General features: G+C 39.0%; 1 protein-coding gene across 2 annotated transcripts; it reads left to right on the top strand.

Annotated features, from left to right (window-relative positions):
- The first annotated feature begins 1,032 nt into the window (after positions 1-1,032).
- Positions 1,033-16,728, top strand: LOC119027659 (high-affinity choline transporter 1-like). 2 transcript variants are annotated; one of them, XM_037113055.1, is made up of 9 exons: positions 1,033-1,132; positions 4,940-5,189; positions 9,993-10,106; positions 10,309-10,464; positions 10,555-10,703; positions 12,955-13,098; positions 13,935-14,088; positions 14,714-14,931; positions 15,109-16,728. In XM_037113055.1, exons 2-9 carry the CDS (start codon positions 5,006-5,008, stop codon positions 15,658-15,660), a joined length of 1,671 nt encoding a protein of 556 aa, XP_036968950.1. In that variant the 5' UTR covers positions 1,033-1,132; positions 4,940-5,005; the 3' UTR covers positions 15,661-16,728. The 2 variants fall into 2 exon arrangements, with proteins under 2 accessions (XP_036968950.1, XP_036968959.1); XM_037113064.1 differs by having other exon boundaries at positions 1,037-1,132; positions 4,982-5,189.
- Positions 16,729-22,247: the final 5,519 nt, after the last annotated feature.

The raw sequence follows: 22,247 nt of genomic DNA, 5'->3' as shown, positions 1-22,247 counted from the left end.
TAATAATAATAATAATAATAATAATGATAATAATAGTCAAAATAAAAATACTTTTTGTAGATGATAAAAATAAAGTTATAGTTAATGGTTATATAACTTTTGAGATTGTTTATATGATATTTTATCTATCAAATGTGTGTTTTAAATAGATTACGTCATTGTTATTTAAAATGTTCAAAAAAATGTTACTGTGCCTAGAATTTCTGTTTGCATGAGGTACTTATAGATACATTTTTATTATTTTTTTTAATCTCAAAGTTATAGGGAAAAGGCCAGTTGAATCCTGTGGAATGAACCTGGATTATTTAAAAAGTAGTCCAGGAAGTGTTAAGCCCATAAATATTAGTTTTGTTAAGTACTTCTGGAAAATATTTGTATATCCCCTCAGGGTAGGAAATTGCCTGTTCTGATTAACGCTGACCCTGGATTATTGAGAATAAATGAATTAAATAATTAATAAACAATGCAGTAAAAAGTACGTCACAGGTTTGCAAGTAGTATGAGGAGAGCTTATTCGTGAGCCTTAGAGTATGGAAAGTATTTCTGTGACATCTGTCCAATACCTGTGAGATTGTGCTCTCACAATTACCGTAAATGTTATCGGATTTGCGCATTAGGTGCGGCTCATTTGACCACGAAATCACAAATGACGATTGGCTTGACCATAGTTTTTTTAAGAGGGATTTTGATTTTAAAATATTAGTACGTGGGAACAGGTGGTTTCCTTTTAACATAAATATGAATTCAGGGAAATACTGAAAATACGTGACTATTAAGTGGGGTTTAATTTTTTAAATTCCTAATCTGAATATATTGCTATTGATATTGTGTTTATGTCTACGTTGGACTGATGATTCACACCATCCAGCCTCCATCTTCTAAGGCTTCATTGTGATCAGAAATGGATCAGTTAATTAAAACACTGATTAACTGACTGCCTGAATGAGTTAATGTGAAGTTGCGTTCATAGATCGGTGCTTTTATTTTGAATCCTGTTCTTACACTGCATTTCCGTAATATCTACTATATACAGGCACCACAAAATTACTAGGAGCTAATTTGAATAGTTTGGATTTCGGAGTGGAGGCAGGCTTAACCCGCGGTAGAACTGCATCAACGTTTGGAGAGTCAAGTTAAGATGATATTAACTACTGAATAACCAATTCTGCGTTGTGCCTTTTCTCAGGGAATTAATATATTTACTGAATATACCTGATAAAGTCCTCACCATTTTACTTATTAGTGCTGTAAAGACCGCTATTTAGCTATCCCTAGCTAGTAACGTTAGCTAAGCTAATTTAGTGAGCTGCTAGCTAACATTAATTTCAGTGTTTCAAGCTGTTTGATAACTAATTGTCAATTTGAATTTAATGAGCTTTAGTGAAATGAAAAGACAGTGTTTTTATTTCCACAGTCAATAAATATTGGCAATGATAACAGTAATAGACATTACTACTACTACTACTACTACTACTACTACTTTATATGTATAACTAATAATGATAACAGGAAGACTAAAGCTAAGGTCATAAGTACATATCATACAAATAGAATAATATGAAATAATTCTATAAATGATTCAGTCAGGGTAAACATGCCCTCTATTCTGTGCTGCTTTCAAGAAACTGTGAGATATCACAACCTTTAAACATAGTTGTCTTTATTCAGTGTGAATGCTGTAGGCAGTTCATAAATATTATTCTTCTACCGTACGTTTTACTTTGTTTTTCAAGTTTTGTTCTGCTACTGTTTCAGCATACTTTCAGTCACTCTTTCAGCTTTGTCAAATATTCAGTTAAAAAAAAAAATGGATAAAAATAATAATTACAATGGAAGTAAATGGAGAGATTCTTTATGATTCCCCTCCCTAGTTGTTGGGCACCACATTTTCTCCACACAATGGTTTGGAAACAGTTTGCTGTCCCGTAACAAATTTCCTAATTATGTTGGATTAATTGTAGAATGTATGGTTTGGGGAAAGGAGGACACGGGATCAGTAGCGCATGGAGATTGAGTAGGAGAGGACCACTGGACTGGGGGGTGGGTGGGGGGTTAGGCAGGACTGGCAGAGGGAAAGGAGAGCTATGTGTGGTATGGCCCCTCTTTGCCTCTGGGCAGCAGTATGCAGAGTGTAGGTGCAGCTGCTCCTGCTGACTGTCCTCTTTAGATGCATTCTTTTGTTTTTGTTTTTTGTCAAGTTTTTTGTAAGTATTAGTATTTTCTAGTGTTGCTTTTTGGTGGTCTGTGGAAATTATAAAAAAGTATAAATCATAAAAGTATATAGTATGTATAGGGACAGGCAATTTCACCACAATTAGACGTTGATTAGAAATTAGAAGCTAATTTGATGACATTGTGGCTGAGCAGTATTTATTTGCTTAATCTGAAGAAATTAGCTCGCTAAATGTTGTAAATATTTGATCCTCATTATGTAAATGCTATGCTGTAAGTCCAATATTATGTAGTCCAATATTAATCAACAACCAGCCGAGGATAATGTTTGGGTCTTAAATGGTGGAAAAAGTATATTCAGTTTTGTGATGTTTGATTCGAGCCAGTGTAGTGGTGTGTATCTTAGTGTGTTTGGGGCCCTGTCATTCATTTTCTAATTAGGTCCACTATGATTAGCCACTTAACCTACCATCTACTGCTCTAAGTTGAATTCTGCCAGTAAGCCCTATGGTGACTCAGAACAAAATCATTTTAAATATTGTTTTATTTTCAGAAAGGGCTTAAGCTTGATACATTTAAATATCCGAAGTTTGTTCAGTCAGTCTAAATTAGATAATTTGAACATTCTCATATCACAGACTGACAGTGATATCTTGGTTCTGACAGAAACCTCGCTCAAGCAGAGCATTCGTGAATCAGAGGTTTCTTTGCATTTCTATAGCCTGTAGAATAGACGGAGTTGGAAGATAGGGCAGTGTGGCTTTTCATGTGAAATCAGGTTTATTTGTCACTGTGTTAAATGCTGTCAGTAGACCTCATTCCTTTGAATTTATTGCTCTGAAAATGTACTTACCTTGTAATATTGCAATCATTGTTGTGGGTGTATATAGACCACCCTCAGCTATCTCCAGTACAGCTGATAATTTAGCAGACTTACTTGCTCAGTGCTGTAACTCTGAAATACTGGTTCTAGGTGATTTTTAACCTAGACTGCTTAACAAATGATTCTAATGGTCTAAAAGAGATGTGTGTCGATCTCCATCCGGCACAGCTGATCGATGAGCTGACCAGACCTCCTTTGAAGGCTCCCTCAAAGTCAACATTGATAGATCTTATTCTGTGTAATGGGAGGGGGAAATTACTGCTGCTGGAGTTTTAGCATTTGGTCCAAGTGACCACTGCCCTGTGGCCTGCATTAGAAGTGCTGGATTGGTGAAATCAGGGTCAAGAACTTTTATCAAAACCAAATGAAAAACATTTTAATGAACAGGCTTTTTGATATACAATATCCTACTAAAATACTGAATGTAGAACAGGCTCTTAAATGTTGCACCAACTCGTTAGCTGCTATTATTGATAAACATGCACCCTTCAAAAAGCTCGGGGATAAAGATAGATCAAACCCATGGTTCAGCTCAGAACCATCAGTGATGCTCAATACCAGGGACGAAACCTGGGCTCTAGCCAGACGTAGTGGTGAGGAGGCCCACTGGTTAACTTTTAGACAACTTTATTGTTAAGGAGGCACTTCGAGGTGTAGATGAAAGGAAAGTAACTTGGGAGGATAAACTAGACCCATATTTTTTAACATTCTGTGTAATTGGTTCAAGGACTATCTGTCTCATAAACAACAATGTGTGACTGTAGGAAATGATCGTTCCATGTTTTTACCATTGTCTAAAGGGGTTTTGCAAGGTTCAATACTGGGTCCCGTCTTATTCACGATCTGTAACAATATTACATCTACTCTTTTATGACAAATTGTAATAGCCAGCTTTACGCTGATGATACAGTCCTGTACTGCTTTGCTAAAACTGCACATAAAGCGGTTTCAAATTTTCCAGCAAGCTTTTGACAAATTGCAAAATCTCTTTTTAACCTGAATTTCATAACATTCTCAAGAGCCAGAGATATTGCAGACATTGGGCTGCATGTTACCCTTCTAAAACAGTATTGAAAGGGTTTTTGAATACACATATTTGGGTATCTGGTTGGATCAGAAACTCACATTTAAACGTAGAGGTGAGTAAAAATATCGATTCATCAGTGCATTGCAATACATTTTTTCCCAATTCAGTATCGATTCAGAAAATCCTCTGAATTGATTCAGGCAAGCAGCATCCCTCGACCACCCGCTGTCCCTCACCGGATGCTTCTCGGTCCCCCCCTCAAGCAGCTGGAGGGCGGAGGGACCGCGGTTATATCTTTGTTTATGTCAGACAAAAATGTACCATGCAGTCCCAGAAACAATGGCACTTTCTCAGTTTAACTATGGTTGCACTATTTTATAACTAAACACATCGTGTGCCTTTGTTCACATTTCAATTTGAACTAGAACTTCCTAAAAGAAATATTTATGATTTAAGATTACTTTTTTAATTTAAAAATCAAAAGGTACTCTAATGAATTATTGCTGCAACCATTCAGAAATATGCCTAAGCTTATGTAGTTAACAGGAGGTATCTGAGTAAAACTGAGTAGTTACATTGAGATGCACACGCAGGTATGTGTGTAGACGGTTTACAGGCCATATATTTTACAAGGGAACCTTATCTGACCTGCTTAATGCTAGCAACAGGACAAAGTAAGGCAAGCAAGGAAAGAGGGTAAAAAGCTGATACTAAGCACATTTTTACATGTAGCCTTTATCTCTTCCTTGTTTAACTTTGCTTATGTACACACTTCTAGGTCAGCTGTGGATTATTTCAGGCACCTGGGTTTTTGGGTTCCTGACTGTGACCTTTGCTCTGAAACATTCTCGTTTTAGGCACAGTATTTGTATCTGTTATCCATCCATCCCATCTGTCAGTGTGCTCCATAGTGGTTGAACACCATGGCTCTGAACATCCCCGGTGTGGTCGCAATGGTGCTGTTCTACCTCCTGATTCTGGGGACAGGACTATGGGCCGCCCGAAAGTCCAGGAAGGCTGAGAGAAAGAGTCATGGAGACAGGACTGAAGTGGTGCTCCTTGGAGACAGGAATATAGGCTTGCTGGTTGGGATTTTCACCATGACTGGTATGTGGTTTTGTGGGGCTCAGTTATTTGTTTGATTGTTTGTTTTACCCCAACATTTTTTGTCACTTTTGTTTTTGAGTAGAACATAGGTTGTGGAAAGATGCTGAGAACACAGCTAGTGTTAATATCTCAATCTCAGTATCAAGTTGCTAATGTCATTATTTTGAGATAACAACCTAATATGTGAATTATCGCTTGATCTTAAGAAAAGGATGTCTTCTCATGTCTTATCACATATCTAGATAATAAGGAAATTATATCAAGTCAGCAACATTCACAGATTTGTGATCTTGGAGCTGCTGTTCGATCGAGAGGATCTAACAGCATGAACTTCTAGACTAGTAAAATATAACAGCCAAATAGACCCTTTGCCAGATTCACTACAATTCACTAAGATAAGATAAATCTTGCACAACTAAGAGGCCATCCAGACGGAAACACTTTTCTGTGTAAATACACATGTTTTGCATCATTTTGGCCAACCGTCCACATGGATCCTGTAAATGCAGCACCTGAAAATGCACTTTTTTGAAACCGAGTCTCGGGGGGCGGGGGGGAATCCTAAAACGCTGCCCTTGTGTTCTCGTGTGGACAGTGAATCTGCATACTTACCATAGCCCCACCCCTCGACCTCTAGCGTTTGACCTCTGAACCCCACGATGTCTCATAACAGCAACAACAACAACAACAACAAGAATGGCGGACTACATGCTTGTGTTTGTGCAGCAGAAGATATTGAGCCTTTCTTGCAACTTACTCGCCTTGTAGTCGAGTGTGAGTCGCAGCAGCAGTTCGACATTATTGGCCCACACAAACGATTCTGGTTTCCTTGCACTAGCCATTTTCCTCTTCTTCTTCTTGTGTTCGGTTTCTCCTTCTACTGTGTTTGAATACAGCGCGCAAGCGTTATGCGCATGCTCCGTCTCTTCTTCGACATTTTTGGTGAATTTCAAATGCCACCTATAGGTCTGGATTGCGAATTACAGCATTTTGAGTCGTTTTCAGTGGATCCGTTTGGGTGCAAAGATTCTTGAATAGAGGGGAAAAAAAAGATCGTTTTGGTACATGTGGACAAGACCTAATACAAGGCTACTTCAAATAACAGCCAAGTTCCAAGGCCAGATTGTGTCACGTTGTTGCTTTCATCGCAATTTGTTTGGAAAAGCACTGCAGCACATGAAGTAAAGCATTTTAAACTGCTTCGAGGCAAGCATCGTAAGTTAAATTGTAAACCACTCAAAACTGTATTGTTTAATGTAGATGTAAAAAAAGAGGGGTTGTTATCATGGAAACTGTCAAACAAATTACCTGTTGTTAAAAGTTCTGTTTCTGGCTTGTAGGCCAGTCAGGTTTCCTGGGAAGGAGACATTCGGTGGTTAGCATACACTGGAGCCGAACTATATGGGAATCACTGGAATTATAATTAGTCCCAATAAAGTCTTTTCAAGCAGAGTTCCTCCGGATTTGATTTCTGCTGCGCCTCTAGCTTCTCGCAACCAGAGCTTAAAGAACCAGCTTCATTTTGAATTTGGCTATGGCCATAAGCATCTCAACACAGTTCTTCTAGTCCTTATCCCGAAAAAACACATTGTCCCAAATGTTCAGGAGTTGAGGGCTGGTGTCTGCTGCTGGGTCCATATTGGTCAGTTCGTTCTGTTACCTTTGGCTAAAATTGGTTAGGAGCCAAATGCAAAAACAAACAGCAAGGAGGGAAGCAGCCTTGGGAACTAAAAACAAAATCCAAAAAGTAAAATCCAACAAACCAAGAAGTGTGAATACCAACAATTCAAAGACCAAAAACAACAGCTCAACGAAGTACAGGCAAAGGCAAACTTCAAACCAGTAAAAACACGAGGGACAAAAAACCAGGAACATACCGCGGGGAGACACAGGAAGACACTGGAACAGGCTTAGGTGAAACACAGGAGAATAACACAGGGCAAACTGTCAAAGACAGCAGGAGAACACAGGCTTAAATACACACAAGGGCTGATCACAAACGAGACACAGGTGGATACAGAAAAGGGGCGGGAATTCACACAATGGGAGGAAACTTAAATATAAAACAGGAAATCCCAGGAACACAAACTGAAACATGACAAGCAAGGATGAATTTCAGTCTGCATGAAAATTATTTCTGCCTCACAGAGTGAACCGCCCACTTTGTGTGTTGACTTGTCTTTTATCTGAAATCCAAAATAGTTCCTCAATGCTGATTATTTTACAGAGAGCGAAGTAAAAATATCCTCATCTTTTTTTGCTACTTGCCATTACATTTCTGGTGCTGGCACAGTTTAAATGATTGCAGTTTAATGGAAACAGTGATGCAGCGTGCCATGGGAATTTCAATCTAAAGATGATGATGATATGAATCAATGTTTTCACTTTGCATCTGTGGTATTAGACCATTAATCATGAAACTGATGTATCAATTCTGATTTGATGGATTGTTATGCCACTATAAAAAGCATCCAAGCTAAAATGTATCTTATAAAATTGACAAGGCTCCACCATCCAATTAAAAGAGTTGTATCTCAAAATTGTTATCATAATGGAAAAGAACTAAAATCCAATTCAAAAAGTAATGTGTCTTATTGTCCAAAGTAGTAAAAATGTCAGGAGAGTAGTAAGAAGATGCAGTGAGATCCGGAGTGAGTGTCAAATATCCAACTTCAAACTAACTTCACTCCAGTCCACTCCATGTATCTTGTCGAGGCAGAAGATTTTTAGTGTCCTGATGCAGAGGCATGCAACTTTAAATGTCTTATAAGCCATATGTAATTATATATAATGGCTGCAACCTTTTTCTGGATTGTTATTAGTGCAACCATGCACACAGTTTTTAGTGTGCATGGCCAGTGATAGTAGTCGCCACACAATAGGCGGCTAAAAGATTGTCCGTACCTAAGCCTTATCCCCAGCATAAGGAAGCCTTGTCTAGTCACAGGCCACTTAGATACATATACAGGCTCAAATCAACTTTATGTATATACAATTTAAGTCTCCATGAATGATGGAGAGGAGCTTAAGTAAAATAGATAAACATTGTTTCAAAAGATAGGAAAACCTTGCCATACATTTGTACCCTCATCAGAAATTCCACATGGTACCCTGAAGAACTATGAGCTTTTAGTCTTCTCTGCCAAAATCATTCATCTTGTCCATAATGTGTGGCTAGGTTGTCAAGAGGTGAGTTCATTGATGATACGCTTGCTTTTTGATTATGCAAGATAAGGTGTCCAATTCTTAAAAAGAATAATAATAATAATAAATCACTTAAAGAGGATTAATCTTAGTGATTTTAGATTTTGGACCGGTTGTATACCTGTGGATGGTGTTTTTGTTTATTGTGTTTTTCAGAGGTGCTTTAGAGAGGCTAGGCAGGGTTCCCTTGTGATTGGATTTATCAGCACCTGATAAATACGCTGATATTCTGCCTGCTGCCAAATGATTTCATAATTATGACGAAGTGCTCGGTTGCGTTCTCTAATACAAAGATTTATATAGTCATATTTTCACCAAACCCAAGTGCTTCAGTAAATATATTTGAAACTGCTCCCTGCTCTGGAGTCACCTTCTGGTTCCTAAACATCTACCAACACATCATAACAAACAATTTAAAAAAAACAAAAAGCCACAAAGGACCATTAAATCATGTTTTACTGACATTGAACTTCCATCAAGTTATACTGATTGTATTACTCTGCAGAATATTAGCTGAACCTCGGATGTTGTAACTTGAATCTTCTGGAGCCAGTCATATACTGTGGGGGGTCAGTGCCTCTAATTCTCCTATTAGAACTGGGAACCCTTTGGAATTCACCTTCCACACCTGTTCCAGTTGCTCCTTAAGCTGTATCTCATTCCTCTCATGAGCCTTCATCTAATTTCAACTGTCAGCTTGATGCTCTTGGCAGGCTAAAACATACCAGAATGCAGCATCTACATGTAATGGAGTAAGAAGTAAAATATTTGCCTCAAAATTATTGCAGAGAAGAAGTTTAAAGATATTAAAACTAGTCAAGGGAAGAACAAGCAACACAAAGTAAAATTTAACTACTTGAGTAAATGTACTTAGTTACATTTCACCACTGGACTTGTGGCATTAATAGAAGGGTATACTGTGTGTACGGATAAGAACAGGAAAGACGATGATACTGCAGTGTAACGAACCCACAGTGAAATGTGGAGGTGGAAATATTCAAAAACTACAGCGTTTTGTCTTACCTGGTGTTTCTTTGACAGTGGATTACTTAAATACTACACAGTAATAGTAGTTCATTGTATTTGTGTGGGAAAGGGCACAGTAAAAGTACTTAATATTAGTTGCAGTTCTTTTGCAGTAGAAAAGCCTGATTTTCCGTCAGTATGTCATCAGAGTGAGCACGAACTCAAATGTTTTTGTCATGGTCAGGTACAATTTCTTCAATGGTTGACCAGCAGTCCAAAATCAAGAATTAAGTAATTCTACTTTAATTTCAGCGTGATTTTTCTTCAAATGACACAGCTAACTGTCACGGTTTTGGTTTTCAGTTTAGGTGTTTCTGTTATTTTGCTGTAGAATTCAGAATCCATGACGAGAAGCTGCTATTTTTGGAATAAACAAAAGCTGACATTTCTGTAACGCAACAGGAAAAATGACTAACCTTAGGGAAAGAGTTGTTTTAAATGAGATTTTAGAACATCAAACATGAACTTTAGATGTATTAGATGTATACACTTTGAAGCAACATTTTGATACTAATGTATACCACTGTGCACTTAATTAAAGTGTGTGTCTGCCTCTGTGTCATTGTTATGCAGCTACGTGGGTCGGCGGTGGCTTCATCCTGGGTCTGGCTGAGGCAGTTTACACTCCTAAACTGGGCCTGATATGGGCGCTGATGCCCATACAATACTCATTATCCTTCATAATAGGTATGACAAATCATACATTGTATTTTTATTGACAGTCTACTAAACAGCTGCAGTGAAATGTACAATAGTTTAAGAAGTCAGGAATTTGGTGTGTCTGATTTCTGGATTTCAGCATCTTACAGAGCACAGTGCCCACGGCATCCAGTAAAGTTTTTAATACATTAATGCAATCTAATGGTTTACATCTTATTCTCTGCACTAGGTGGTCTTTTCTTTGCCAAGCCAATGAGGGACAAGAAGTATATCACCATGATGGACCCGTTCCAGATTAAGTATGGCAAAGTACTGAGTGGTGCTCTAGTGCTGCCCGCTCTGCTGGGGGATGTGCTGTGGGTGTCCTGCACTCTGCTTGGCTTAGGTAAATATGCATACCTACCAGGTAAAATCAATTTTTGCTGTTATTTAGTTGATGCAATTAAAGTGTTTGAATGTTCGTATTTCCTGGCAGGAGTGACTGTGACTGTGATACTGGACATGCCCTATGTCTATTCAGTCTGGATCTCAGCAGTTATAGCCATTATCTACACTTTATTAGGAGGCCTATATTCAGTGGCCTACACTGACGTCATCCAGCTCGCTCTAGCTTTCCTCAGTTTGGTAAGTCACAGTAAACCAAGTTAATTTTCAAAATGTACAGTGTCAGTGTGTATATTGCCATGTAGTTTATAGCCAAAGATAAGCGTTATCCTGCTACAATAGTTCAGACTTCACACTTTTTAACCCTTTAAATGGAAAGGGAAAAATCGAAATCGAGTCCATTCCAAAATCATCTACAGGAAACAGCAGTGTTAGGTGTGGGGTGTAAATAGGGCTGGCAGATAAAAGGATCCATTTAGTTTCACAATAACATTTTCCATGATAACAATGATACATTTGTAAAATGTATTTTCGATAACGTTCTTTTTTCTTTTTTTTTTTGAGTCCATTTTCCTCTACCTAGAAAACACTACATGAACAGCCAATCGCACAGCAGGGAAACAAATGCGTGTGGTGGATGCATGTTTCTGGCCCCTCCCACTCACAACAAATCAGAATGACGGCGTCAAGCCATCATGCGCGGTCCAACTAGCGAACCCGAGCACAAGTAACCTTACTGTTGTATCCCTGCTTTACTACTGAATTGTGTGTGCAGAAGTGTGAGAAATGGTCTTCTTTTTCTTTAAATCATTTGAGAACATAGTCAGATAATCTATTGGGTGTCATCTTGACCCTTTGCGGCCTGGATGGCTTATCTGCTTTTATCTGTGTGTCAGTGTCATTGTTAGGAGACGCTGAGTGTCAGTGGTGTGTGTGTGTGTGTGTGTGTCATCTTCAGCTTCCTGTATGTCCCTCTTATCTTGGAATGTTCCTTGTTTCACTCACTTCCCTTTGTATTTCTTGGCGAAAGTGCTGTTTCTCGCATACCGTGCTCCTGTTGGCGATTCCACTCCGGCCTTGTTTCCTGTCCTGCTGATGATCTTGTGTGGTGTTGCATTGAATATGGTGGAGAATTTTTCAGTTTTGTCTTGTCTCAAGAGCACAGTGTCACCAACACTGACCTCTGATAGCTGTGCTCCTCTGCATTTGTCTGCATCCAGCTTGCTCTTTGCCTTTTGCGCTGTGTAACGATCACATCCTTCATGATCAGTGTGCACTTCAGTCAGTTCAGACAGCTTTCCTCTTACCTTTCAGCTTAAAAGCAATTCAGCAGGGCTTTTACGTGTGAATGATGCTCCTGTAGACCGTAACATACTTTCTCAGTTCTTTTCTCCAATCAAGTCAATCTGATTGAGCAATCCTGATCCTTTTCATAAGTGATGTGTTCTGACTCTCAATCTGAGCATATTTCGGTGTGGGTTTGATGTGTGTGATGCCATTTTCCTCACAGAGCAGTCTGAATTGTTGTAAAAATAATGATGTATCCCAAAGAAAAATGAAGAAATTGATCTGAAGAAAGGTCATACCACCCCTCTCCTACCTGAAGTCTGACAAATGACAGACCAGCATTAGGTGCAAAGTGTGTTGGCAACCACGAACCTCTTCCATCATCTCAACCAGGACCTACCCAGAACATAACTGTGAAAGCCTGAGTTTGTGCTATCATGCTAGTGTCAGCCTCCCCACAAGTAGAAACAGACCAGTTCCACTGCTTCTACTTGTCAAACTTCACAATCAACAATCTCCGCTGCTTTTTCAGCAATTGCCCCCTATGCGAAGAAATCGAAGTGATACAAAGACATAACCAGCGCAAATACGTACTGTTCCGCTACAGATATGATGCCTATAAGCACAGCACAAACAGGGCTTCAAGAAGATAATGACGGTTATGGACGTTGAGTACACTCTGCCAAACTTCAGTCCCTCAGCTGTACCCAGAGTGAAGGGTCAAGTTTGAGGTGCAGCATATGAGGTCTGGTCGCACGTCTGAACCACATCAAGTCTTACAGAACAGAAGGCTGATGAAGCTGAACTGAACAACAACCTGAAGGCTCTAGAATGTGCAATATTTACAGAATACAGTGGCTTAATCATCCTCAACATTTAACGTCTTATTATTTTCTTAAATCAATGATCAGTTCAGTATACTACCTCTAAAATGTTTGAGACATGTTTGAAACAAGAAATTTATTGCACATATTTATCATTTTATTTATTCAGTGTATAACATAAAGCCATTTGGTTGATTGGTTCTGTTGAATGTTTGTCATCTAGTATCTGACAATAAATACATTTAATTTAAAAACCATAATTAACCTTCAGGTAACACTTTTGGCCATATCGCCCAGCCTTACATGTAAACACAATATTTTAAATACTGATGAAAAAATTAGCTTTCCTTGCTAAAGTCTTCAATGTGATTTATTTGCAGTGGTTGTGTGTCCCCTTCCTGCTCCTCAACCCCATATCTACAAACATCGCCCAGACTGCTTTCAACCACACGTTCCAAGTACCGTGGATCGGCACTCTGGAGATGGACGAAATGTGGAACTGGATTGACGACTTCTTAATGCTTGTGAGCATAATATTCATACTTTTCCTGTGTCCGTCCACAAAGTCGGAACTCAGCCAAATTTTGGTGGAAACTGCCGTCGATGTACTTCAATTCTTCAATTTCATGTAAACAAGACTGTTTTATGTTATTCAAAAAGGAGATTAAAGAAACCCAATTTCTTGTCAGATTCCATGCCAAATTAATCCCAATCAGCTTTTTATAATATGACCAGGTCCAAATACAGGGAGAGTATTTCTGTTAGTGCACTGCAGCTTAATGAGGATGAAAATTAAGATATTCCGGTGAATAAAACCGAGATATCCACTTTAAAGAACTATGACGACGCTCCAAACAGAATCGCAGGAATTATTAGTCTGGAGGGGGTGTAAATGACTCATGTCTGTGTGCTTGGTTTGGATTAAAATCACTGACTATTGCAGGTTAAGTTAGAGAGAAATAATTCCAGTGCAGAGTTTCATATGAAGGTGCAGGTCAGCAGAGTGGCTCAATGATTAGAATCGTCGACAAGTGAGGTCTGTGTTCTGAACGTTTTCAGAGTTGTTCTCTGTGGACTGCTGTTCAGAGATATGCAACTATGGCGAAGGAGAGATCTCAATTTAGTAGTATGAAGTATATGGATTGAATAGTAAGTGTAGAAAATTTGTCACAGAGGATATGTATTTGTATTTTCCTGAGCAGTAAAACAAATCTGCACTAGCTTGTTTCTTGCTTAATTTATTTACTGAAAGTCTGTCTTCAGTCTGGAGGAGAAATAGTCACTGATTCAGCAGTGTTCCTTCTTCCTCATTATTTCTTGGTCCTCAACATGCATCTGCCCCTGTGCTCTTTTTTCTCAGGGTCTTGGTAGTATAGCATTTCAGAGCTTCCACCAGAGGACGCTGTCTGCCTCCTCACCACAAACAGCCCAGTTAACCTGCTATGCTGCTGCAATTGTCATTGTCATACTGGGAATCCCGCCTATCTTGGTTGGAGCTGTCGCTGCCTCCACAGGTAAGAATTGGATTAGAGACTATAGACCGTAATATAGACCCTTAAATTATGGCCAGTGGCTTTTTATTGCCAGTTGTTTCGTATATGAAAAACATGTAAAAACACTGAAGACAGTATAAGATTACATCTTTGTGATAAATACTATTTCTACTTACACTATATTGCCAAAAGTATTTACTCACCCATCCAATTATTTGAAACCAGGTGTTCCAATCATTTGGCCACAGGAGTATAAAAGCAAGCAGCTAGGCATGCAGACTGTTCCTACTGACAGCTGTGAAAGAATGGGTCGCTCTCAGGAGCTCAGTGAATTCCAGCGTGGTACTGTGATGGCACCTGTGTAACAAGTCTAGTCATGAAATTTCCTTGATATTTGATTGCAAATCGACTGACATGATTCATTGATTTCTTGAAATAGTTGATTTTAGATCGCAAACCTATTCAATGACAGAAAAAGGCCCATGTTTTTGTATCAGTGCTATATGGATGTAAAAAAAGAATATATATATATATATATATATATATATATATATATATATATATATATATATATATATATATATATATGTTAATTAATTAATTAATGTTATATTAATAGTACTGAACTGTTATTACTTTTGTCAAGACTGGAACCAGACTCTGTACGGTTCTCCATCTCCTTACGAGCGCGGGGAGAATACCTTTATCCTGCCCCTGGCCTTACAAAACCTCACTCCATCTTACATCTCGATCATTGGAATCGGAGCTGTGGCCGCCGCTGTCATGTCATCTACAGACTCGGCCCTGTTGTCTGCAACGTCTGTTTTCTCTTCAAACATCTACAAGAACATCCTGCATCAACAGGTGAGGAGTGCTACATGTTCATGGTGGCAGCTCAGTGGCACAACGTGTTTTGAGTGTAAAGAGACAGGATGTCCAGTCCTTTTCCACTCTTTACAAACTGTAAAAAAGCACAGCTAAATTAAAACAATGCATTTTGCGAAAAAACACAGGTACATGAATCTCCTTTTTGTATCCTAGGCTTCAGACTATGAAATGCAATGGGTGATCCGCATCACGGTGGTGGTCGTGGGTCTGCTTGGGACAACTATAACCTTCTTTACCAACAGCACCTTGATCCTGTGGCTTCTCGGAGCAGACGTCAACTACAGCCTGATATTTCCCCATTTAGTCTCTGTGCTCTTCTTTGAAGTGACTAATGGTTACGGTGCGCTGGCAGGTTACATCATAGGGCTGCCTTTGAGGATTTTGTTGGGAGAGAACACTATAGGTCTTCCTGTTGTTCTGCATCTTCCTGGTTGCACATTCAAAGATGGTGTCTTTGTCCAAAAATCTCCCGTCCGGACAGTCACCATGGTCTGCACTTTGGTAGCCATCCTAGTTTTTTCTTCACTGGCTGTGTTCATGTTCAACCACAACCTGTTGCCTGAGGGGTGGGATGTTTTTAAAGTGAAACGTAATGTATCTGTTGCACCAGCAGATGCCGTCACACAGAATCCTGAAAGTGACGCTGAGCTTGACGAGAACGAGCAAGGAGTTGCCTTACAGCCAATGTTGCAGACTGAATCGTAACCCTTTCTTTCCTCTTGTGAGGTTGTCTGCCCTTTTGTGAGGTTGTCTGCCTGAATGTGTATTAAGATGTTCATTAATTAAATATGAATATATAGAATATATTCTATATAAGATAATATAAGAAATCACAAGTAGAATTTGCCTTTATTTTAAGCTCTTTCCCAATCTTTCTCAAAATCATTCAAAATAAAAAACAGATATCACACTTTCAAGAGTTATCAGGTGACAAAATGAATGTATAGTATAGTATTCTTACACATTATTCATTAGATTAAAAACCCCTTGTGGCATCTACCCATGCAGATAGTAAGCTGGATTTTGAGATATCAGACTGTGAGATATCTGTTGCAACCCAAATACAGCGGAGATGTTATATTTCTTTTCTGCTTTTTAAAGCACTGAGCATTTATTTAAAAGCTCACTCACTGAGTCATTCGCTTTGATCAGTTTTATTGTAACCAAGAAATGAACATTGCTTGATTATCAAATGTAAATTTTAGCTGCACAACCAGTGTCATACACCTCCTTGTTGTTTTTTTTTGTTTGTGTGTTATGTTTTTTTTTTGGTTGTTTTCTGTGATTTGGGTTAACTTTTGGATTTAGAATCAAAATCTGAACTTCTCACATGACTTTGCTCTCACCTTAATGGCTTGACTGACACATGGATGCCATTTATTTGAAAGGTGATTAAATGTTATTCTACAAATAAATTCTGTCCTTTTGCTTGTCTAGAAAAGTGGTCATTGGGCCTCGGAAAGGTTTAAATTGAGTGTTACAGCCCCAGTGCTGTGGGTGCGTTTTGTGTTGTGTTCTGTTTCTTCTATTCAGGTGCTGCCCTGGTACTGCCCCCTCCTCCTTACCAGTGTGTGAAGTGCCACACCTGAGTCTACTTGTCACTTAGGCCGAGTGTTATAAGGTGCTGCTGATGCCAGTGGGCTGCAGCGGATGTGATATGTAGGAGCCAGAGAGCCTGAGCTATGGCCTGCAGTTTTCTTAAGACAACAGCCATCTTGGTTGATCAGTGTTTTGTGTTTTTTGTTGGTGTAAATAAAGCAGTTTTTTAATTAACAACTACCTACTGTTTCTTTTTTCTCCTTTACACCTGGTTTTATATTAACTATGTTACTCCCTTCATCCCCTGGCCTTATGGGAACATAACATTAAGGCATGTTATACAAAGACTCTAACTTTTTTCATTTCATTCTGTAATGACACTTTCAGGCTGTGTATGCTTGCAACAAAGTAGTTTATTCCAACTGCACTGAAGTACAAAAGTTGGAAAAGATCATATTTTAACTGGAGATAATAATAATTTCTAGCGTTTCTCGTAAGTTTTACTGTTGGTGTACAGGGTTATAAACAGACAGCGAGAAACATAGATAGAAAAGTGAAAAAGAGAGCTGTAGAGGGAACTGCAAACCCTGCCTACTTCTTACCCTCACACACCTGGCCCATGAGCAAGTCAGCGCGTCTCCTTGTTTGATTGTCAGTTCTAGAAAGTTCCAAAAATTGTTTAAACAAAGCTTTCAGACGCACACCAAGCACACCAAACTTCAGCTGACATGGAGCAGATTTATCATCCGAAAGTGAGCCCTCCAGCCTTTTTTCAAGATCAAGACTCACTGAAACACACGCCCTCGTGTTTTAAACGTCCTAACCTGATAACACATGTGAGAGTGCTCAGATAATTCACCCCCAACACTGGGCTGTGAACAGACAATCAATCAAAACAGTTAAACGACACCATCAATCAAACCATTTCTGATTAAAAACAGTGTTTTACACCAATTGTACTCTGTAATACTTTGAGTTAAATACTTTCCAGTTGGCAAAAGTCAAACAACAGCTCCAAATGAATGTCATAAATCATAAAGATAAAAAAGATCTGTCATAATTATGCACACAAGCTAAGAAAACCAGCTACATATGAACATCATAAACTACATTATCAACATATCGTAAAAACAAACAAACAAACAAACAAACAAAAAAAAAACACTAGTCATAATCTATATCCAGTCTATGAGGTGCCAGAGCTCTTAAAATGTGGATCCAAAAGTGTTTCCTCCTGGATAGTGCATTTCTTCCTCTTGGGGGAAATGATACTTTTTCATTTCTGATATACCTTAGGGGGAACAGGATGATTGAATTCAACATATTGTGATGCCACAAGTTAAAATGATGAGTTTTTCTGTGTTCAGCAACACAAGTTGTAATTGCCCTACTTGTTTTACCACAGAGACAAGTAGTAAGATAAATTACCTGCTCAGTGTGACATGAAATAATTCCTTTTACTGGATCTTTATCTGTGCGATGTGTTTCCTCTTGTATACCACGAGTTGACGATCTGACTGAAGTATAATGCCAGTGTCTTGTTATTATTACCTATATCTGTTCTGCACCTTTTGAATAGTCTGTTGAAAATATTATACGGTCAATAGCTTTTGCTGTGGTTTTGTTTTTGAAAGATCAGTCCTGGGTTTTTTATTTTATTGGCAGCTTCATTTAAGACAGATGTCTTATTTCCCCTTTGTTGAAAGTCGTTTTCATCCCACTCCTATTTTCATCCCACCAACAAGATTCATCTTTAAGGGTATGAACAAGTATTGACAAGCACTCCGTGTAGCTTGCTGTAACTTGTCCTGTTCTGTCCAAATTTCCTATTTCCATCAGGCTCCATCAAGATCATTGATCATGTTGTCTTTTTATTCTTTTGTTTTGTTTATTTTGTCTGTTTTCAGTCCCACATTTGTGACAAATCTGTATACAGTGAAGGTCTATTCATCCTGTTTTTGCATCTGCACATTTGGGTGGCTGAACCTTTAGATCGCTGCTATTCTGAGCTTCATTCAGACAAATATTAATGTTTCTTCTAATTAATAAAGTGTGTAAAAGTGTAAAGCATACAGTCATACTAGACAGACACAGATACTCCTGTTGGAGTTATGTCATAATTTTTGTTTTCCCAACAACAAATCATGCCAGTGAGCTAAATTTGCTCTTACATTAGTGTAACATAAGCTTTGAAGGGTAGATAATCTTCAGCAGCTGGCCTTGTGTTACTGTTGGTGCTGTGATTTCGAACAGGGAAAAGTCGCTCTGCAAAACAACCCAGTGTGTTGATTATGACCGTGAACTTTCAGTATTAATCACTTCAGGGGTGCCCCGCTGGCTTAGCTGAATAAGCTGCGAAGATGTAGTAACTAATTACTGACGCGTCTGGAGCTGACCTTTAGTCAGCATGAGGTTGTCACCATATGCTACTGACACAGATGGATAGGGTTGTACGGGGCCTAAAAAGGCCGCTATGTTAAGATGTGGGTCAATCTATTTTTGAACAGGAAGAACTGGGCCTGCATCATAAATCTAGACAAGAATCCCTGACGCACATGTTTGTGATGAGACGGGTGTCATGAAGGTCCCAATACCAGCCGTGTTACTGAAGCTGTGGCCCTGGAGTCAGACGCAGAACAGTTCTCAAGTGTTTGACCACTCACCCTGTGAGGGGCATACTGTATTTAAAGCCCCTAATGACAGCTGTTATCCATCTGAGAGGAAGGTTAAAAGATGATCTAATGCTATTCATTAAAAATGCCCCGCACATACACAACCTCTGTCCCAGTTTGTGTTATGTAACAGCCAAAGTCACTGAAGCAGTCTGCCTGCCAAAAGGAGCGAAATACTGACACCCAGCAAAACAAAATGTGTTACTGCTCATCAATTTCTTTCAACAAACTGTTCGATAACAATCTTTTTCTTCTTCTTCTTTTTTTTTTTTTCCATGCTACAATATGCCAAAATATGTGTGAGTGTTTTGGGCGGATGATGGTACTCGGTAAAACACAGAGTAGAACTTTTGAAAAACCTGCGACTACAACTTGAAAATAAGGCAAGAAAGAAAGTTAGCTGTTCAGTAAACAAAATTAAATGAATATATACATAGCAGCAGAAGGTATCAAATGCTCCTTAACTATGTATTTACACATTTAAATGACAGTAGCTTGCTGACCTTGGCACATATTTTTCAAAAGATACCTGTTCTAAATTTTAAGTTCATTCAGAATCTTAAGTTAATCACCTTCATTTACTGATAGAACGTGTTTGGAATTTCCACTGAGAGATTCGATACCTGAAACTGACTTGACGCATCCAAGTGGTGAGTTTACTGTTTTACTATAGTACTCTCACTTTAATGTAGCTGGGACTGTAAAAACGCTTGTGGCTGCGCAGACGCTGAGGACAATCCTTAGTCAGAGCTCCGAGGCCATTTACACTGCTGTGCCCAAATAATTATTCTCTAATTTTTGTTGTCATTTGTGAGGGAAATGTGTGCCATGTAGAGTAGTGCATGAACATCTGTAATGTCTGGACAAGTGCTTACCGACCAACACACCATCCCTAGAGTCATGTCACCATCATGGTTTACCAAATCAAACCAGCTTTAAATGATAATAATACTTTTGACTATAATTATTATATACATTTTATAATAATAATAATAATAATAATAATAATAATAATAATAATAATACATATTTTTCTTCCTCTCTCCTTCCTTCATTGTATCCTATAGGTGCTTGTGGTCAGAGCTCAAAGTCTCATCTCCAGGAGCTCCTCTCTCCCACAGAAATCACTGCTCCTGAAGTTCACGGAATGCCTCGTAAGAAGTCCTGCGGCTCTGCCTTTAATTCCGTGATTATTCGACATCACACTACAGCATCATGTCCCACATCTACATAATCTATGGCTATGTTTTTGGTTGAAGTGAAGCTAACTGGATGTTGGAAATATGACAGAGCCATCTTGAGACACGGAGTGCGGTGCTGGCTCGGGTGTGTGTGAGCTGACCAATCGGAGCAGAACCTATTCTAGTAGTAACCCAAAATAAAATTGTGAACCTGAACATTAGCCAAATTTGTCTCCTTTAAAGAGACATTACACGTTTTAAAGGAAAACAACACAGTACAAAGTTAAATGTTATAATGTTTCTCTATAGATCATGACTTGTCTCTGCCTCCTCACACAGACGCTGTTACACGTGGGGAGGTCATGAAAGTCAGAGTTACGTAACTTGTTTGCCCTTTAAGAAATCTCAGTTGAACTGTAAATCATCAGTGGATTCTAGCTTCAGACCATCTCTACCGGTGCTATCAAGCCCCCATTTACTATTATTTGTTGTATTTGATTTATGTTCTCTGTGGATATGCTGGGATTTTCCATATTTGGATTGGGGTTTGTTGTTTATAAGAGCAATGAATTACATAAATAATCACCTGCCAAGCAGGCAGTAAAAACTGGTCTGAACATATCATCAGCGCAACCCAGCATGTATCGTCTCCCCGCCCCTCTCTTTGCTCCAGGCGGTGTGTCTTCGTTCTCAGCCCGAGCACTGGCACGGTCACCCACTACTCGTGGCCAACAGTTTGCCTTCCCGTGTGTTTCTCCTGATCTGACCTCTGTGTCTGTAGACAGCAGATGAAACACGATGTCCTTGTGAACAGCCTTTGTTTCTCCGCTGTGTGCCGGTGTCCTCATTGGACCTTCTAGCTCAAGTTTAATGAGTTGCAGTAATCTGTATCCCGTCTTGGACTTAGGCCCATCCTTCAATTTAAAAAATTGATTAGTTTCTAAGTGTCTCCTCACAGGTTCGGCCTGCTCGCAACTGGTTCTCTTTTGTAGAGACAACTATCATCATGCATCTAACCTCCATGATTAAAGCCATTGAAGTGTAAACATGACACTGGCTGTATCAGCATGACAGACCAGAACAAGGCTGAATTAAAGGGATTATATATAGCAGTCTATTGGGTGGTAACAGAACTAACATTAGTTACTCGAAGAGGTTGGCATTTACTCATTTAGCTAAAAGATGCACTTCCTTTTCACTTACCCAGAAAACAGATCACAAGTGGATAAGATCAGATGTTTGCAGGTTTGGTGATGATGACTATCAAGGGGTTTTAAAAGACAGCAGTGAAAAAAGGACACTTTCCATGACACTTTAGATGTCACACAGTTACATTTTGCGTAATCATGTCATGAGATATACAACTGTTCATATTCCCTTGTCTCTCTTGTTTTGTTTCTAACTAGTGTGGCTAATGTGTCATCCTTTTTTTTTTATACCTATGCATCTGCTCTCCCTAATATTACTTTTCGTAAAAACTACACATCACGATCATATCACTGGTTTCATTTGTAGTTTTGAATGTGTGTATTTATCTGTGACACTGTGCCACGTCTCAAATCCTCTTTTTGCAACTTCCTATAGACTTTCAAAAGCAGAAAGCCAATTTTATTTTCTGAGCAAAAAAGTACTCCATGTAACAGAGGAAATACACTGCACACACACTCGCACTTCACACGTCATGGAAAAATACTCACATGTGCGCTCTCTCTCTCTCTCTCGTGGCGTGGCAGAGTGAGGCAGCTGGTTGTGTGGCCTCGCCGCTGACAGACAAACTGCTCCTGCAATTATAAAGCTACCGTCGGTGAGCCTTTATGTAAAATGCTCGCATCTTAAGGTGGTCTAAATATTTGTATTGTTAACTTTACATACTGTATATACCTCTTCATATACTGTACCT

Source organism: Acanthopagrus latus, chromosome 1 (genome assembly GCF_904848185.1).
Source record: "Acanthopagrus latus isolate v.2019 chromosome 1, fAcaLat1.1, whole genome shotgun sequence".
Lineage (NCBI taxonomy): Eukaryota > Metazoa > Chordata > Actinopteri > Spariformes > Sparidae > Acanthopagrus > Acanthopagrus latus.
This window is presented reverse-complemented; position numbering and strand designations above follow the sequence as displayed.